The following is a 19,700-nucleotide window of genomic DNA, read 5'->3' on the forward strand; positions in this document are numbered from 1 at the left end:
AGAGACCCCCACCCTGCGCCTCCTGGAGAGACCCCCGCCCTGCCCCCCTCCGGAGAGACCCCCGCCCTGCGCCTCCTGGAGAGACCCCCGCCCTGCCCCCCTCCGGAGAGACCCCCACCCTGCGCCTCCTGGAGAGACCCCCGCCCTGCGCCTCCTGGAGAGACCCCTGCCCTGCCCCCCTCCGGAGAGACCCCCGCCCTGCGCCTCCTGGAGAGACCCCCGCCCTGCCCCCCTCCGGAGAGACCCCCGCCCTGCGCCTCCTGGAGAGACCCCCGCCCTGCCCCCCTCCCCCCTCCGGAGAGACCCCCGCCCTGCCCCCCTCCACCCTGCCTCCTGCCCCCGCCCTGCCCCCCTCCGGAGAGACCCCCACCCCTGCCCCCCCCTGCCCCCCTCCGGAGAGACCCCCACCCTGCGCCTCCTGGAGAGACCCCCCCACCCTGCCCCCCCCCTCCCCACCCTGCGCCTCCTGGAGAGACCTCCCCTCTGCCCCCCCTGGAGAGACCCCTGCCCTGCCCTGCCCCCCTCCGGAGAGACCCCCACCCTGAGCCTCCTCATTCCACGAGGAATAACCGTTAATCCGAACTAAGGACTTAGTCCGAATTCCCGTGTCACTGCGTAGTCCGGACTAAGGGCATTTGGAAACGGCGACCGGCCGGGAACATGCAAATGAAGCCCAGGGTGTTTAAATCCCAGGCTGGATTTGCAAGTTGGAAAGCCCACATGAGCCTCCCTAGTTCGGACTCGGGGCTAGTGTAGACAGACCCATGGGGGTCTTGGGCTCATCTTGTAGGTGCCTCTCTCCGTCGCTCAGCCGAGATCCGGTCTCTGCGCGGTTCCCTCTCTCGCCACGATTCCCGTTCACCCCCAGACCGGCTCCCTGTGAACTCGTCCGCCAGCCCCCGGCCTCCTGGGGGTCCTCTGGCCACCGGTCCTGGAGCCAGGCCTCAGGCTGGGCGGGCAGGCTCCATGAACTGCTCCGGCATCATCAGCTTTCGCAGCTCCTCTGCGGCCTGGGCCCCGCCCCGCACACCCACTTGCGGCAGGATTGCGCAGGCGGGAGGCCAGATCCACATGGGTCTCCCTTGGCCCCTTCTGCAGCCCCCAGAACTTCCTCCTGTACATCTCGGGGGTCAGCCCGGACTGTGCAGCAGGGCCTCCTTGACTCGGCTGTAATCCCCTGGCTGTAGGTCCTCCAGCTGACTGAGCACTCCGGCCGCCTCCTGGCTCAGTGCGGGGATGAGCTCCTGCAGCCGGTCCGCTGGGGGATCTGGTGGAGCTCACAGGCCCGCTCAGAGGGGCTGAGGAACCGCCCACGTCCCCCACGTCTTTCCATTGGGCCGACACGAGCGTCTCCGAGCGTCTGGCCGCCCCGGGCCCCCTGGGGTCCTCCCCCTCAGCGCAGCCGGGCCCCTCAGCTCCTCCGCTCTGCAGGGCAGCTCATGCGGCCACGGCCTCTCGGTCCAGGAGCTTCTTCTTAGTCCTGGACTTCCAATTCCTTCATCCGCAGCTCGATCTCCAGCCGCCGCAGCCCTGGACCCTGCCCTGGCAGAGCGTGGCCCAATGGGCACCGCGTCTCCAGCGGGCACCAGCCCTCCCGCCGGTCTGCGAGCCTGAGACGCTCCCCGGGGGGTCTGGCTGCTCCCCGCTGGGACAGGATCCAGGCCCCTGGACGGGTCTTTCTCTTGCAGCCGGGCAATCAGCTGGGCCTTGGTTGCTTTCCCCGCGGGCAGCCCCTCTCCGCACAGCCCCACCAGCTCTGCCCCCAGGAGTCGGGCGCAGGCCATCGCCCCGCCGGTCCCCGGGGTGCAGACTCCCCGGCCGAGTGCTGCAGCGCCCACGACTGCCAGGAACCGCTTCGCTCTGCGCCCCACACGCCTGGCTCCAGGCTCTTCCTTCTACTGTGCCCTGACACTCTCTCCCTCCACGGGTGCAGCGCATCCCACTCCTGACACCAGTGCGATGGCGCGTCGGGTCCCCCCGGATCCTGCAGCCCCGCGGCAGCCAGAACAGGCTCCGCCAGCCGGGAGAACAGGGGGGTTGTTGCTCCCCCGGGCACGGCCCAGCCCAGACGTGACGTGGCCACAGGAGTCAGGGCCAGGACGCCCCAGCCCCCTGGAGATGGGTCCCTGGGCCCCTAGACTCCAGCCCCTCCTTAGTCTGTCTCCTTCATGGTTCCAGCCCAAGACTGCCCCCCCCCCCCCACACTCCCTTCCTTGGTTCCCTCCCTTCCCCTAACCGGTCCGGTCACTGTCATGGGGCCCGCCAGGCCCCCCCCCCCACCCCCTGCTCACACAGCCACCAGTGGGGTCGCCCCCAGGCCAAGCCCAGCAAGCAGCCAGGGCCTGACACTACCTCAGACCCCCCCCCCCGGACCTCAGGGAGAAACCCACAACTCAGGAGCCCAGGCTGATCCCCAGCTCACTGACACCCCGAGACCCACAGGGAGACCCCCCCATGACCCCAACGCTGCCTGTTTGTAGCTGTGGAATGGTGCAGGCGGCTCAACAGCTGGAGGGACCATCTCCTTCATCCCCGTCTCCCCACGGCCCCCAGCGCCCCACGCTGCCCGTCCCCCCGCGGCTCCCAGCGCCCCACGCTGCCCGTCCCCCCGTGGCCCCCAGCGCCCCACGCTGCCCGTCCCCCCGCGGCTCCCAGCGCCCCACGCTGCCCGTCCCCCCGTGGACCCCAGCGCCCCACGCTGCCCGTCCCCCCGTGGCCCCCAGCGCCCCACGCTGCCCGTCCCCCCGCGGCTCCCAGCGCCCCACGCTGCCCGTCCCCCCGTGGCCCCCAGCGCCCCACGCTGCCCGTCCCCCCGTGGACCCCAGCGCCCCACGCTGCCCGTCCCCCCGTGGACCCCAGCGCCCCACGCTGCCCGTCCCCCCGTGGACCCCAGCGCCCCACGCTGCCCGTCCCCCCGCGGCTCCCAGCGCCCCACGCTGCCCGTCCCCCCGTGGACCCCAGCGCCCCACGCTGCCCGTCCCCCCGCGGCTCCCAGCGCCCCACGCTGCCCGTCCCCCCGTGGCTCCCAGCGCCCCACGCTGCCCGTCCCCCCGTGGACCCCAGCGCCCCACGCTGCCCGTCCCCCCGTGTCCTCCAGCGCTCCACGCTGCCCGTCCCCCCGCGGCTCCCAGCGCCCCACGCTGCCCGTCCCCCCGCGGCTCCCAGCGCCCCACGCTGCCCGTCCCCCCGTGGACCCCAGCGCCCCACGCTGCCCGTCCCCCCGTGGCCCCCAGCGCCCCACGCTGCCCGTCCCCCCGCGGCCCCAGCGCCCCACGCTGCCCGGCCCCCCGTGGCCCCCAGCGCCCCACGCTGCCCGTCCCCCCGCGGCTCCCAGCGCCCCACGCTGCCCGTCCCCCCGCGGCCCCCAGCGCCCCACGCTGCCCATCGCCCCGCGGCCCCAGCGCCCCACGCTGCCCGTCCCCCCGCGGCTCCCAGCGCCCCACGCTGCCCGTCCCCCCGTGGACCCCAGCGCCCCACGCTGCCCGTCCCCCCGTGGCCCCCAGCGCCCCACGCTGCCCGTCCCCCCGTGGACCCCAGCGCCCCACGCTGCCCGTCCCCCCGCGGCCCCCAGCGCCCCACGCTGCCCGTCCCCCCGTGGCCCCCAGCGCCCCACGCTGCCCGTCCCCCCGTGGACCCCAGCGCCCCACGCTGCCCGTCCCCCCGTGGCCCCCAGCGCCCCACGCTGCCCGTCCCCCCGTGTCCTCCAGCGCCCCACGCTGCCCGTCCCCCCGCGGCCCCCAGCGCCCCACGCTGCCCGTCCCCCCGCGGCCCCCAGCGCCCCACGCTGCCCATCGCCCCGCGGCCCCCAGCGCCCCACGCTGCCCGTCCCCCCGCGGCCCCAGCGCCCCACGCTGCCCGTCCCCCCGCGGCCCCAGCGCCCCACGCTGCCCGTCCCCCCGCGGCCCCAGCGCCCCACGCTGCCCGTCCCCCCGCGGCCCCCAGCGCCCCACGCTGCCCGTCGCCCCGCGGCCCCCAGCGCCCCACGCTGCCCGTCCCCCCGCGGCCCCAGCGCCCCACGCTGCCCGTCCCCCCGCGGCCCCAGCGCCCCACGCTGCCCGTCCCCCCGCGGCCCCAGCGCCCCACGCTGCCCATCGCCCCGCGGCCCCAGCGCCCCACGCTGCCCATCGCCCCGCCCGGCCCCCAGCGCCCCACGCTGCCCGTCAGCGCCCCCGCGCCCGCCCCCCCCCAGCGCCCCACGCTGCCCGTCGCCCCGCGGCCCCAGCGCCCCACGCTGCCCGTCCCCCCGCGGCCCCAGCGCCCCACGCTGGCCCCAGCGCCCCACGCTGCCCGTCCCCCCCCCCGCAGCCCCAGCGCCCCACGCTGCCCGTCCCCCCGCGGCCCCAGCGCCCCACGCTGCCCGTCCCCCGCGGCCCCAGCGCCCCACGCTGCCCATCGCCCCCCGCGGCCCCCAGCGCCCCACGCTGCCCGTCCCCCCGCGGCCCCAGCGCCCCACGCTGCCCGTCCCCCCGCGGCTCCTAGCGCCCCACGCTGCCCGTCCCCCCGCGGCCCCAGCGCCCCACGCTGCCCGTCGCCCCGCGGCCCCAGCGCCCCACGCTGCCCGTCCCCCCGCGGCTCCCAGCGCCCCACGCTGCCCGTCCCCCCTCGCCCCCCAGCGCCCCACTCTGCCCGCCCCCCGCCCCCCAGCGCCCCACGCTGCCCGTCTCCCCGCGGCCCCCAGCGCCCCACTCTGCCCGTCCCCCCTCGGCCCCCAGCGCCCCACTCTGCCCGTCCCCCCTCGGCTCCCAGCGCCCCACTCTGCCCGTCCCCCCTCGGCCCCCAGCGCCCCACTCTGCCCGTCCCCCCGCGGCCCCCAGCGCCCCACGCTGCCCGTCTCCCCGCGGCCCCCAGCGCCCCACTCTGCCCGTCCCCCCTCGATCCCCAGCGCCCCACGCTGCCCGTCCCCCCGTGGCCCCGCCCCTCTCTGCCCGTCTCCCCGTGGCCCCGCCCCTCTCTGCCCGTCCCCCCGTGGCCCCGCCCCACGTGGCCTGGCAGGTGCAGCCAAGGGCTCTGCCGGCTCCTCCCCTTCCCTAGTCGGGGGGGGGGAGCCGCTGCTGTGGGCTAGGCCAGGGCGCCCTCTGGCGGGCCTCCGCGGCGCTGCAGCAGCCTTTTCCGGGGGAAAAAATGAAAAAGAAGTGCAGGTCGCTGAGCGTGCGCAGCCGCCTCCCTCGGACCGGCCTCCCTTCCTCCACCGGCCCGTACCGCCCCCCAGAGTGGGACTGGCCCCTTTGTCTTGCGGCCCGGCTGCTAAGTGAGGTCACACCGGGTCCTGTATGGCGCACGGGGAAACTGAGGCACCCACGGGATTCAGTCACACTAGTGAGAAAGTCCCCTACCTCTTCGCACTGTGAGGGGACAAACACTGGGCACAGTGAAATCTCACACAGCGGGGTCATGCGCCTCAAGGGACTGACATCGCAAAAATGATTCCCCTGTACATATACAATGGAGACCTTGGAGTGTCCGAAAACATCCCCTCGGCCCACAGCAAACAGAACGCTGGGAGCCATGAGGACGGGACAGAGAGCACAGCAGAGAATAGCAGATCGCCGCTAGACCGCTCCACGTGGTGCCCATCTTGTGTGCAGCTGTGGTCACCCCATCTGAAAAAAGATCTCTTGGCATTGGAAAGGCTTCAGGAAAGGGCAACAAAAATGCCTCGGGGTATGGACCGGCTGCCATGTGAGGAGAGATTAATAGGACTGGGACTGAGACGACAAAGGGGGATACAATCATGACCGGTGTGGAGGAAATGAATGAAGAAGAGTTCTTTAGTCCTTCCCATAGCACAAGAACTAGGGTCACCCAGTGAGGTGAATAGGCAGCAGGTTTAAAACCAAAGGAAGTGTTTCTTCACACAGTGCACAGTCAACCTGTGGAACTCCTCGCCAGAGGAGGGTGTGAAGGCCAGGACTTTAGCAGGGATCCGGAAAGAGCCAGATAGATTCACGGAGGTGAGGTCCATCAATGGCTGTTAGCCAGGCTGGGCAGGGGGGGTGTCCTTGGCCCCTGTGTGCCAGAGGCTGGGCATGGGTGACGGGTGGGATCACTGGGCAATTCCCCGCTCTGTGCATTCCCTCCGGGGCACCCGGCACGGGCCACTGTTGGGAGGCAGGACACGGCGCTGGATGGACCTTGGGTCTGATCCCGTCTGGCCGCTCTTATGTTCCTCCCCCAGAACCAGAAGCCTACCTCAGAGGAGATCCTGCTGATTGCAGAGCAGCTGAACATGGAGAAGGAGGTGATCCGCGTCTGGTTCTGCAACCGCCGCCAGAAGGAGAAACGCATCAACCCCTGCAGCAGCAGCCCCATGCTGCCCACCCAGGGCAAGCCCCCTGGATACGGCCCCCACATGGTACGTCCCGCCCCCCCGGGTACAGCCCCCACATGGTACGTCCCGCCCCCCCAGGTACGGCCCCCACATGGTACGTCCTGCCCCCCCAGGTACGGCCCCCACATGGTACGTCCCGCCCCCCCGGGTACAGCCCCCACATGGTACGTCCCGCCCCCCCAGGTACAGCCCCCACATGGTACATCCCGCCCCCCCGGGTACGGCCCCCACATGGTACATCCCCCCCCCAGACCCCCCCCCCCCCCCCCCGGGTACAGCCCCCACATGGTACGTCCCGCCCCCCCAGGTACGGCCCCCACATGGTACGTCCCGACCCCCCAGGTACGGCCCCCACATGGTACGTCCTGCCCCCCCAGGTACGGCCCCCACATGGTACGAACCGACCTCCCCAGGGTACGGCCCCCACATGGTACGTCCCGACCCCCCCCCCCCGGGTACGGCCCCCACATGGTACGTCCTGCCCCCCCCCGGTACGGCCCCCACATGGTACGAACCGACCCCCCCGGGTACGGCCCCCACATGGTGCGTCCCGACCCCTAGGTAGGGCCCCCACATGCAGGAGCGGCCCTAGATGAGCTGCCGGCAACTGGCGCCCTGGGGGAAACGCGCGATCGGCGCCCCTGCCCCCAAAGCCCGCGACGGCCGTTTTTCTTGGCGCTCTACACGACCGCCTAGAACGCCTGTATTGACGGGCTGCCATTGCCCACATGGTACGTACCGACCCCCCTGGGGTACAGCCCCCACATGTTACCCCCAGGTAGGGCCCCCACATGGTACGTACCGACCCCCCGGGGTACAGCCCCCACATGTTACATACTTACCCCCAGGTAGGGCCCCCACATGGTACCTACCGACCCCCCAGGGTACAGCCCCCACATGTTACATACTTACCCCCAGGTAGGGCCCCCACATGGTACGTACCGACCCCCCGGGGTACAGCCCCCACATGTTACCCCCAGGTAGGGCCCCCACATGGTACGTACCGACCCCCCGGGGTACAGCCCCCACATGTTACCCCCAGGTAGGGCCCCCACTTGGTACGTACCGATCCCCGGGTACTGCCCCCCCACATAATGCATACTGATCCCTGGGTACTGCCCCCCCACATGGTATGTACCGATCCCCGGGTACTGCCCCCACATAGTGCATACCAATTCCCGGGTACTGCCCCCCCACATAATGCATACTGATCCCTGGGTACTGCCCCCCCACATGGTATGTACCGATTCCCGGGTACTGCCCCCACGTGGTACGTACCAGTCCCAGGGTACATTCCCCACATGGTACGTACTGATTCCTGGGTACAGGCCCCCACATGGTACGTACCATTCCCCAGGTACATCCCCCACATGGTACGTACCAATCCCTGGGTACTGCCCCACATGGTGCATACCAATCCCCAGGTACATCCCCCACATGGTGCGTACCATTCCCCAGGTACATCCCCCACATGGTACGTACCAATCCCTGGGTACTGCCCCACATGGTGCATACCAATCCCCAGGTACATCCCCCACATGGTGCGTACCAATCCCCAGGTACATCCCCCACATGGTGCGTGCTAGTCCCCGGGTGCAACCCCCACATGGTATGTACCAATCCCGGGTACATCCCCCACATGGTGCGTACCAATCCCCGGGTGCAACCCCCACATGGTATGTACCAATCCCGGGTACATCCCCCACATGGTGCATACCAATCCCCGGGTGCAACCCCCACATGGTGCGTACCAATCCCCGGGTGCAACCCTTACATGGTGCGTACCAATCCCCGGGTACATCCCCCACATGGTGCGTACCAATCCCCGGGTGCAACCCCCACATGGTACGTACCAATCCCCGGGTACATCCCCCACATGGTATGTACCAATCCCGGGTACATCCCCCACATGGTGCGTACCAATCCCCGGGTACATCCCCCACATGGTGCGTACCAATCCCCGGGTACTGCCCCCACATGGTGCGTACCAATCCCGGGTACATCCCCCACATGGTGCGTACCAATCCCCGGGTGCAACCCCCACATGGTATGTACCAATCCCAGGTACATCCCCCACATGGTATGTACCAATCCCGGGTACATCCCCCATATGGTGCGTACCAATCCCCGGGTGCAACCCCCACATGGTGCGTACCAATCCCCGGGTGCAACCCCCACATGGTGCGTACCAATCCCCGGGTACTGCCCCCACATGGTGCATACCAATCCCGGGTACATCCCCCACATGGTGCGTACCAATCCCGGGTACATCCCCCACATGGTACGTACCAATCCCGGGTACATCCCCCACATGGTGCGTACCAATCCCGGGTACATCCCCCACATGGTACGTACCAATCCCGGGTACATCCCCCACATGGTACGTACCAATCCCCGGGTACATCCCCCACATGGTATGTACCAATCCCGGGTACATCCCCCATATGGTGCGTACCAATCCCGGGTACATCCCCCATATGGTGCGTACCAATCCCCGGGTGCAACCCCCACATGGTGCGTACCAATCCCCGGGTGCAACCCCCACATGGTGCGTACCAATCCCCGGGTGCAACCCCCACATGGTGCGTACCAATCCCCGGGTACTGCCCCCACATGGTGCGTACCAATCCCGGGTACATCCCCCACATGGTGCGTACCAATCCCGGGTACATCCCCCACATGGTGCGTACCAATCCCGGGTACATCCCCCACATGGTACGTACCAATCCCGGGTACATCCCCCACATGGTGCGTACCAATCCCGGGTACATCCCCCACATGGTGCGTACCAATCCCGGGTACATCCCCCACATGGTACGTACCAGTCTCTGGGCACATCCCCCACATCACCACCGCCAGCTGTCCCATAGGATATACCTTCGCACTATGGTACACTCCCCACCTGGACCTCCACCCTCCTTGCAGCCCCCACATGGTACCTATGTGGCACAGCCTCCCCCCATGGGATGACCCCTGCTACAGCCCTCACGTGGTACATTCTGCTCCTGCCTGTGGGGGTTCCCTGCGCCCCCCAGAGGTGGCCACCTGTCCTCCATTGATCTTGATCCGTCTCTCTCTGGCCAGGTGCCGAGTCCAGGCCCCGGCGTGAATCTCCCGCTCTCTCAGGCTTCCAGCAGTCTGAGCACAACAGGTATGTCCTTGCCTTGTGTTTACATAGGCCCTACCCAAACTCCACTCAGCCAGCAGGGAGACTGAGGCACTGTGTTTACATAGGACCTACAGCAATGGGACCTATTCGGTGGGCGTGACAGAACCAGTGAGGCACTCGTGTTTACATAGGACCTACACAAACTATATCTGACCCACAGGAAGCAGACTGAAGGGAATGTTTGAGGGCCTCTGTTTACGTAGGACCTACCGAAACTCAGCTAGCAGGGGAGACCAAGGCAGTGTGTTTCCCTAGGGCCCGCTGGGCTGAGCCCTCCCTCTGCTGACCCCCTTCCCCATCTCCCCTTTTCTCTTGCAGTGACTACCTTGTCCTCGGCGGTCGGCCCCCTGGCCCCCAGCCGGACGGGGGCGGGTGGGGGGCCTTCCGCCCTCAATTCTGCCACGCCGCCTCCCAGCAACAGCACTAACCCCAGTCCCCAGAGCAGCACCCACCCGGCCATCAGCCTCTCGGGCCTCAACCCCAACACAGGGTAAGCAGCGGGGGGCCGCGACGGGCCCCGGGGGGGGTACAGCACTGGCCCAGGGTAACACGGCGACTGCCCCATGTGGGCAGAGTCTTCCAGTGCCAACGGGCCTGGGGCCAAGGTCACGTAGCGTGGGGAGGCCAGTGGCATGGGGGTGCTGAGGGGGTTCCCCGGCCTAACCTGCACGTCTGGTTTGATTTTCAGAAGCACAGTGCTAGGGGTGAACGCGGGGTTAAACCCGGCACTAATGGCCACCAACCCGCTGGCCACCATCCAAGGTTCGTGGCACGAGCAGGCATGCCGCCATCTGCTCTGCCCGCCGGCCAGCGCCAGCGTGCCTGGTGTGTGCAAGGGTGTGGGTGTGAGTGCAAGGCTGGAGCCAGGGCTGCTTGGAAAAGCAGGGCGAGGAGGCACGTGCATGGGAGCACAAGTGTGACAGGCCAGGAGTGAGTGGAAACTGGCCTTTGTGAGCGTGCGAGGACACCTGAGAGTACAGAGCTTGAAAGGGTGACTAGGCAGTGTGCGTGCAAGGAGAGCAGACGTGCAGAGATCCGTGTGTTTGTGTGAGGGTGAGGAGGGTGCGTGCAAGGCGAGCAGACGTGCAGAGATCCGTGTGTTTGTGTGAGGGTGAGGAGGGTGCGTGCAAGGCGAGCAGATGTGCAGAGATCCGTGTGTTTGTGTGAGGGTGAGGAGGGTGCGTGCAAGGCGAGCAGACGTGCAGAGATCCATGTGTTTGTGTGAGGGTGAGGAGGGTGTGTGCAAGGTGAGCAGACGTGCAGAGATCCATGTGTTTGTGCGAGGGTGAGGAGGGTGCGTGCAAGGAGAGCAGGCATGCAAAGATCCGTGTGTTTGTGCGAGGGTGAGGAGGGTGCGTGCAAGGCGAGCAGACGTGCAGAGATCCGTGTGTTTGTGTGAGGGTGAGGAGGGTGCGTGCAAGGCGAGCAGACGTGCAGAGATCCGTGTGTTTGTGTGAGGGTGAGGAGGGTGCGTGCAAGGCGAGCAGGCGTGCAGAGATCCGTGTGTTTGTGCGAGGGTGAGGAGGGTGTGTGCAAGGCGAGCAGACGTGCAGAGATCCGTGTGTTTGTGCGAGGGTGAGGAGGGTGCGTGCAAGGCGAGCAGACGTGCAGAGATCCGTGTGTTTGTGCGAGGGTCAGGAGGGTGTGTGCAAGGCGAGCAGACGTGCAGAGATCCGTGTGTTTGTGTGAGGAGGGTGCGTGCAAGGCGAGCAGACATGCAGAGATCCGTGTCTTTGTGCGAGGGTCAGGAGGGTGCGTGCAAGGAGAGCAGACGTGCAGAGATCCGTGTCTTTGTGCGAGGGTCCGGAGGGTGCGTGCAAGGAGAGCAGACGTGCAGAGATCAGTGTGTTGGTGCGAGGATCAGGAGGGTGCGTGCAAGGAGAGCAGACGTGCAGAGATCCGTGTGTTGGTGCGAGGGTCAGGAGGGTGCGTGCAAGGAGAGCAGACGTGCAGAGAGCTCCCGGGCCCTGGACCCCCCTTTGTGCTCTCAGGCCCCTCTCCTCATCCTACCCAGCAGAGACCAACCCACACGCCCAGGCCCTGCCCCCAGCCAGGTGCCACCTCCCCCCTCCCTCCCCCCGGGAAGAGCCTTGTTCCTTGCCCAGGCTGGGCAGGGGTGTCTGGGCCAATCCACATGGGGGAGTCAGTGGGAATCGCAGCCCAGCGCAGCCAGGTGGGGACACCAGGTTACAAAGCAGACAGCCCCCCCGCTATGTCACAGTGCGCAAGGAGTGGAGATGTGCAGAGATCCGTGTGTTTGTGCGAGGGTAAGCGCAAGGAGTGGAGATGTGCAGAGATCCGTGTGTTTGTGCGAGGGTAAGTGCAAGGAGTGCAGATGTGCAGAGATCCGCGTGTTTGTGCGAGCGTAAGCACAAGGAGTGGAGATGTGCAGAGATCCGTGTGTTTGTGCGAGCGTAAGCACAAGGAGTGGAGATGTGCAGAGATCCGTGTGTTTGTGCGAGGGTAAGTGCAAGGAGTGGAGATGTGCAGATTGGTGTCCAAGGGTCAGGAGGGAGCGTGCGGGCAAGGAGGGTGAATCTGTGCAGAGATCTGTGTGTTTGTGCAAGGGTGAGGAGGGTGCATGCAAGAAATGGACACGTGCAGAGATCCATGTGTTTGTGCAAGGGTCAGGAGGGTGTGTGCAAGAAGTGGACACGTGCAGAGATCCGTGTGTTTGTGCAAGGGTGAGGAGGGTGAATGCAAGAAGTGGACACGTGCAGAGATCCATGTGTTTGTGCAAGGATGAGGAGGGTGTGTGCAAGAACTGGACACGTGCAGAGATCCGTGTGTTTGTGCAAGGGTGAGGAGGGTGCATGCAAGAAGTGGACACGTGCAGAGATCCATGTGTTTGTGCAAGGATGAGGAGGGTATATGCAAGGACTGGACACGTGCAGAGATCTGTGTGTTTGTGCAAGGGTGAGGAGGGTGTGTGCAAGGACTGGACACGTGCAGAGATCCATGTGTTTGTGCAAGGGTGAGGAGGGTATGTGCAAGGACCGGACACATGCAGAGATCCGTGTGTTTGTGCAAGGATGAGGAGGGTGTGTGCAAGGACTGGACACGTGCAGAGATCCGTGTGTTTGTGCAAAGGTCAGGAGGGTGTGTGCAAGGACTGGACACGTGCAGAGATCCATGTGTTTGTGCAAGGATGAGGAGGGTATATGCAAGGACTGGACACGTGCAGAGATCCGTGTGTTTGTGCAAGGATGAGGAGGGTATGTGCAAGGACTGGACACATGCAGAGATCCGTGTGTTTGTGCAAGGATGAGGAGGGTGTGTGCAAGGACTGGACACGTGCAGAGATCCGTGTGTTTGTGCAAGGATGAGGAGGGTATGTGCAAGGACTGGACACGTGCAGAGATCCGTGTGTTTGTGCAAGGATGAGGAGGGTGTGTGCAAGGACTGGACACGTGCAGAGATCCGTGTGTTTGTGCAAGGATGAGGAGGGTATATGCAAGGACTGGACACGTGCAGAGATCCGTGTGTTTGTGCAAGGATGAGGAGGGTATGTGCAAGGACTGGACACGTGCAGAGATCCGTGTGTTTGTGCAAGGATGAGGAGGGTGTGTGCAAGGACTGGACACGTGCAGAGATCCGTGTGTTTGTGCAAGGATGAGGAGGGTATATGCAAGGACTGGACACGTGCAGAGATCCGTGTGTTTGTGCAAGGATGAGGAGGGTATGTGCAAGGACTGGACACGTGCAGAGATCCGTGTGTTTGTGCAAGGATGAGGAGGGTGTGTGCAAGGACTGGACACGTGCAGAGATCTGTGTGTTTGTGCAGCGATCTGTGTGTGAGGATGAGAAGCGAGTGTGGCTGTGGGGCCAGGCACATGTGTTGTCCTGCCAGGTGAGTGTGCGAGGAGTGTGCGAGGCCGGCCGGTGGCACCCCAGACACCCCCGCCTGCTCATTCAGTCTGGGCCCCCCTCATCCCATCCATGGCCTGTAGCCGGCTGTAGAGCCCAGTAACCATCCATCCCACCCGCTCACTAACCACCCCTCCCTCGCCGTGTCTGTTCTGTGTCATACACACTCGCTGGGGGCAATGGGGCACGGGGATTTCCCCTCTAGGCAGGGCCTGGCCCCTCCAGGGGGGCTGACCCGGGGAAGGGAGGGCGGCCGCTTGGGGGGCAGGGGAGGAACGGGGCGCAGGGCCTGTCCCTTCCAGGGGGGCTGACCCAGGGAAGGGAGGGCGGCCGCTTACGGGGCAGGGTAGGAACGGGGCGCAGGGCCTGTCCCCTCCAGGGGGGCTGACCCAGGGAAGGGAGGGCGGCCGCTTGGGGGGCAGGGGAGGAACGGGGCGCAGGGTCTGTCCCCTCCAGGGGGGCTGACCCAGGGAAGGGAGGGCAGCCGCTTGGGGGGCAGGGGAGGAACGGGGCGCAGGGCCTGTCCCCTCCAGGGGGTCTGACCCAGGGAAGGGAGGGCAGCCATTTGGGGGGTAGGGGGGAAACGGGGCGCAGGGCCTGTCCCCTCCAGGGGGTCTGACCCAGGGAAGGGAGGGCAGCCATTTGGGGGGTAGGGGGGAAACGGGGCGCAGGGCCTGTCCCCTCCAGGTGGCGCCGGCCCCCATCTGGCCCCAGGCAGGGGCGGGGCCTATCCCCTCGAGGGGCGGGGCCTCTGGCTCACGCGCCGTCTCTCCGCAGCGCTGGCCACTGGTGGAACGCTGCCCATCACCAGCCTTGACGCCAGCGGTAACTTGGTCCTGGGCACCGCGGCCGGCGCGGCAGGCACCCACAGCATCGTCACCTCGCCGCTGTTCCTCAACCACGCCGGGCTGCCGCTGCTGGGCGCCACCCCCGGGGGCGTGGGGCTGGTCTCGGCCGCCGTGGCCGCCTCCCTGTCCAGCAAGTCCCCCAGCCTCGCCTCCTCCTCCTCCTCCTCCTCCTCCTGCTCCTCCTGCAGCTCCTCCAGCGAGGCGGCCGGGCCGCCCCCGGGCCACGCCGGGCCAGCCGCCTCCGAGCCCGACGCTGCGACGGAGTGAGGGGCGGCGGGGTGCAGCCCGCCACGGCCGCGCAGGCGGCAAGAGACGCGTGAAAGCAAAACCAAACTGTCAGCAGCAGCCAAACGAAGAAATCAACCAAAAATAACCCAAAGCAGCCAAACCACGGGCGAGGGGCGGAGGAACCACGGCCGGCTCCCCGGCGATCCACGGCCGTGCTCTGCATCTCCCGTGTCCCGGAAGCGGCCTGTCGTGGGAACCACTGCTTTTCCCGCGCTGGAGCACTTCCTCGAGGAAGCCAGGGGAAAACCACTGACCCTCCAGCTCGGGGAAAATCGTGGGCCCGTGACCCTGAAGGGGCCCAAAGCAGAATGCAAAGAACCCAGCTTGGATTGTGGTTTTTTCTTTCCTTTGCAATCTCGAGATTTAACGGCAATCTCGCTTTTTTGTTTTCACCGTTCGCTGACAGCGGGGGGCTGGCCGGCCGGGTGACGCGAGTTGCTCTTCCGCCAGCGGGGTTGGTTTTTGGAATTTCTTTTTGATTTTTCTCGGAGTGTTTCTTGGACATTTTTGTGGGGGAGACGTAAGGAAAAATAGGTGTTTTTTTTAATTGCACAGGAAGAATAGGGGAAATAATAAGAAAAAAAAATCTCACACCAAAAAACCCCAACCCATGACCAGTCCCTAGCTTCGCCCAAAGGCTTTTTACAAACTTTTCTAACCTCTGTGTCCGGTCGAATGTCTTTTGAAACCTTTTATTTATTAGTAATCAATTTTTATTTGCCATGCGGGAAGGGGGCTCGCAGGGGGCGGGCGGGAGACTTTTCACGGCAGAGTCACGCTCCCAACGAACTCGCTTTTGCTTTCGATTTGATAAATCTCTATTTTTTCAATTTGCTTTTATTTTTGTAAAGAACTAAGCGGGCGTGGAGGTGGCTTTTCCGCAGCGCCTGGGAAGACGCTTCCGAAAGGGCTTCGGCTCTGCCTGCCGGACCGCTCAGAGCCAGCTCTGCATGAGGACCTGGTGCCCCAGTTTAACCCAGCCGCCTCGCTCTGCTTTTCCCAGCCTGCCAGGGAGCCCGGGAAAGCCGCCGGCTGGGGGACGGCCAGCTAGCACAAGAGCTCAGGAGCTTCTTAGAAGCAAGCGGGGGAGGAGACGTGAAAACAGCATCTGAGCATTTTCACGGGAGGAAAATCTTCCGCCTAGCGGAGCAAGGCAAACCAAGAGCGCAGTTCCAGCAGGAAGTGAGCGCCAGGGACTGGCAGTGCGAGGGGTTAGCCCGTGGGGCGCGCTCTCTCTCACTTTAGCGACTTGCCCTCGGCTTAAACTGCCGCACGGTCTTCATGCAGACGCTGGCTCCCAGCCTTTGCGCCGCTCCGGCCGTCAGCGGGGCTACTCAAAGAGCTGCGAGCGGCCCACGGGCCCGCCGCTTTGCTCGCCTGGGGCCTCGTCTCAGAACCAACCCGAGCCTCGACCCCTCCCAGGCAGGCCGCCCCAAGCAGTCTTTTCCATTCCGTTTTTTCCGTTTTCCGTTCAGCGCGGGTATCTCTGGGGTTGTTTTCTGAAGTAGGGGAAGGACATATAATGGGTTGTTTTTATTTTTATATCTATGTTCTGAAAAAAGATCATATTCCAGTGCCTGACAAAAAGACAAACAAAGAAAAACGGGAATTTCAGCTTTCTTTACATTTTCCAAAAGAAACCAAAAAATCGCTGGATCTGTGTACAGGAAACCATTGGCATGAAGACTTTTGCTCTCACTGCAAAGACTCGGGATGTGATGGGAAACTTTGAACCAAAAAAATTCGTAACAAAGTGATCTAAGAAAACTCAAATATTGAAGAAGAAAGGATTTTAACACATGGAACTAAAGGGGCGTGTTGACTTTTTTGATGGCCTAACGCTCTTTCTCTGTCTTGAAAAAAATACCTCATGGACTGTGCGTTGAGAAGCCCTGGTTTATGTGACAAAGGGACAAAAAAAACCAGTTCAAAATAAACCAAATCACCCGCCAGATTGGGGCAGGGCTGACGGAGAGCTCCGAGCGCCCTTCCCCACGGCCTGAAAAGCTTTAAAAACGGCTTCTCGAAACGCCGATCGATCGTCTGTTTGTTTTTAAACACAAAGACAACTTTTCCTTTGGTTGGTTTTGTTTCTTTTTTAGTTGGATGAATTTCTGTGCGTGATCCTTTTGTTTTGTTTTTTCAACGCCTGCGAACCAAAGTCTTGCTCCTTTCAGAGAAGGAAGTTAGCCATGAGAAAACGCCATCCGGCAACTAACGAACAGAACGGAAAAGTTTAAAAAAAAACACACTGAAAACAAACAAACCTTTCTTTAAAGGAAAAACAAAGAAGAATCTTGACCTCATTTTAGCTCCTGCTTTTAGCTGTGTTCTTAGAGTTCAGGTGGGTTTGAGACAACGCAAACTAAACATACTGTGAAACTTTGCTTTACAAAGAAACTGACCGAAACACCTAGTTTTAAACCCAAAAAATACCAAAAACCCCCAAGAACCAAACAAAAGACCCAGACGTGAAAGCGCCGGTTTTTCACCCTGTTAGGTGCGTGGGGAAGAGAGCCGGGCGGAGGAATGGTGGTTCTCTCCACGGCAGAGAGGGGGCTCTCCCGCACGCGCTGCCTGAACACGTTTTCTAGGTGGAATGTAACTGTTTTAGTGAACTCTCTTCTTTCTTTTGGGAAGGGTTTTGGTTTTGGGGGTGGGGGGAGAGGGCGCGGGAATTCTTCCTTTTTTTTAGAGAGAGAAATTCTATGTTCTGCTTTATCGCTTCTTACTGTATATAGAAAAATGACAAAAATGAAAAAAACCAAAAAACAAACAAACAAAAAAAAACCAAACGCAAAAAGTTTGAGACGACAAAAAAAAGCCAAAAAACCAAAAATTGTTAAAAAAAAAAAAGGATTTTAGACCAAAAATGCCCCTATCTCCAGGAGCGGAACAGGGAGCGCTGGGCGCACGGCACCACGGGCAGAGGCCCGAACTAGCGGGGAAGAGGCGTGGGAGGGGGCGGCGGATGGCTGTCAGCGGGGCACGGATCTCTCTGGGGTCTGGGCGTGTGTCCGTGGCTAGCCCGGGCCGCGGGGTGCATTTCACGGGGGCAGGGGCGGGGAGCCAGGGCCCCGCTCTGCTCCCGTCTCTCTGCAAGGCGTGGCTGGCTCCCGGCGGTTCGCTGACAGCCTCGGCGGGGCCAGAGACGGGTGCACACGATGAACCTCTGAAATGCCTCCGTGCCCCCCCCAGAGGGGTTCGGAATAAGAATCCAAACAAGCTTTAAACTACAGCTGTGAAACCAAATATTGAGGGCTGGGCTGGGGGGCGCCTCCTCCCTCGGTGCCGCGGCGCCCACCGCGCGGTTCCCTGGAGATAGTCTGCCATATACCTCATCTACTTTAAAGAGAAACCAAATAGAAACGCTTGACAAGGGTGCGTGCCGGACGGGGCGGGTGAGTGGCCACCTCCCCACGGTCCTGCGGAGCCCCCGGAGCGACTCTCATTTCCTTTCCTTCGTGGGTTTCCCTTTTCGTCGCGGGGCGGGGCGGGGCGGGGGCAGGAGTTTGGCAGCTCCTCCGGGCTCGGCCCCGCGGGGCACCAGACCAACCCCCACCCAGACTCAGCTGGGAACCCTCTGGCCGACGGTGCTTCGCTGTCCGAGCCCAGTTGCATCGGGGGGAGTGCCGGCCACTGCGAGCCGCTCCGAGAGGGCAGTACCAGCGTCCCAGCCCTGCCGGAGCCGCCCTGCCGAGTGGCTGACCCAGGAGGGAGATCGCGATGGATAACTTTGCCAAAGGTAGTCAGTTCCTAGTGTTTAAACGTTTTAAGTTGTAATCTTCCAGGGTCTGAGCCTGTCTTGTTAATTTATTTGTAACTGTGGGACTTAGAAGTGACTTGACAAATGAATAATACCAATGTACCAGACCCTCGGCCTGGCTTTTCTCTTCTGTTCTGGGGCTTCTCTGGGTTTCACTGTCGTCATTTCTACCAAAACGTCTGGAATGAAAAACACTCTCGCAACCAAAGACGAGTTGAGGGGGATCGGGAGCCTGTCAGCCAGTGCGGGGGGGGGGGGGGGGGGGAGAGCATCTGTATTGGTGGTGCCAACCCCCCCCGGAGTACAGCTCTCCCCTCCAGCTCGCTCCCTTGTGCGGTGTGATGAGAAGGGAACAGGGGCCGCTGGCCTCGGTGCCGCTTTCATGCCAGAGCTGGGCACTGGAGTGTTTGCTGGCCCAGATGGCTCCGACACCGGAGAATTGTGGCTTGCTCCGTGGTGGTCCACGTCCCGGGCACGGGGCCGGCCGCAGCTGCTCCAGGGGACTCGGGCACTCGGTGAGCTACGCGGCCGTGGAGTCCCTGGGCCAGGCCCGCTGCCGCCCATTCCTCTGCACTGCTGGCTCTGTTCCCGGAGGCCGCCGGCCACGCCGGCTGTTCTGGGTGGTGGTGGGCATTCTAGTGGCTCTTGGCACTGCGGAAAGGGGTCAGTTGGCAGTGGGGAGGCGTCCCTCCGGCTGCTCCGGGCCACGCTTGGCTCCTGAGCTCTCTGCGGCGACCTGTGGGTCCTAGCCGTGGGCTGACAGCACTGGCTGGCGCGTGGCACTCTCCGTCCCGCGTGGTGCTCGGAGCAGTTCTGAGCGCTCCCAGCTGAGCGCAGGGCCCGCGGGAGGCTCCAGGGAGCAGCCAGCCCTCCGAGGGCCCAGGGCCACCCTTGCCACCCCGGGACGGAGGCCGGAGAACGCTCCCAAGCTGCTCGGAGCCCCTTGGCTGCAGGGGGGCAGGAGCCTTCCCGCGGGGTGGGCTGGCCTCAGTTCTCATGGCTGCAAACCTGCCATGGCCACGGGGGCTGCAGGGCCGGAAGCTGGAGGTGGTGTCCAAGGGGCTTGCGCCAAAGGGGGGGCAGGAGAAAATCACTCGGGGGCACCGGCATTTGTTGGGGGGGGGGGGGCCAAGGGCGCCTAAACCTGGGGGGCGGGGGCAGGGCAAGAACGTCCCACTGGCCATGGCGGGGAACACGGGCAGCGGGGCGGCCCTTCTTTTTCCATACAGGGTAACGCTTCTTTGCATCAGGGTTGGACTTCCCGTTATTCACAGGGCGGGACTTCCTCTTTGTGTCTGGGAATGACTGTCGGTTCTCTGAGAACTGGGACTTCCCCTTCTCTGCAGAGCACAGCTTCCTCTTTGTATCAAGGAGGAACTTCCTGTCCTCCGCAGGGCGGGACTTCCTGTCCTCCGCAGGGCGGGACTTCCTGTT

General features: G+C 64.2%; 1 protein-coding gene across 8 annotated transcripts in view; it reads left to right on the forward strand.

The window, feature by feature from the left end:
• POU2F2 (POU class 2 homeobox 2) overlaps positions 1 to 19,337 on the forward strand; it is a 62,944-nt gene extending 43,607 nt beyond the window's left edge. For 3 of the 8 annotated variants that reach the window (XM_075916040.2, XM_075916034.2, XM_089772314.1), the window contains 6 exons: positions 5,859 to 5,951; positions 6,176 to 6,352; positions 9,413 to 9,479; positions 9,816 to 9,987; positions 10,186 to 10,259; positions 14,142 to 19,337. In XM_075916040.2, the coding sequence (XP_075772155.1) occupies positions 5,859 to 5,951; positions 6,176 to 6,352; positions 9,413 to 9,479; positions 9,816 to 9,987; positions 10,186 to 10,259; positions 14,142 to 14,479 (921 nt within the window). In that variant the 3' untranslated portion in view covers positions 14,480 to 19,337. Of the gene's footprint in view, positions 1 to 1,187; positions 2,486 to 5,858; positions 5,952 to 6,175; positions 6,353 to 9,412; positions 9,480 to 9,815; positions 9,988 to 10,185; positions 10,260 to 14,141 lie in introns of those variants that run through there. The other 5 variants (XM_075916037.2, XM_075916041.2, XM_075916036.2 and 2 more) reach the window with 5 other exon arrangements.
• Positions 19,338 to 19,700: the final 363 nt, after the last annotated feature.

This window comes from Pelodiscus sinensis, chromosome 22 (assembly GCF_052426305.1).
Source record: "Pelodiscus sinensis isolate ZL-2025 chromosome 22, ASM5242630v1, whole genome shotgun sequence".
Taxonomy (NCBI): domain Eukaryota; kingdom Metazoa; phylum Chordata; order Testudines; family Trionychidae; genus Pelodiscus; species Pelodiscus sinensis.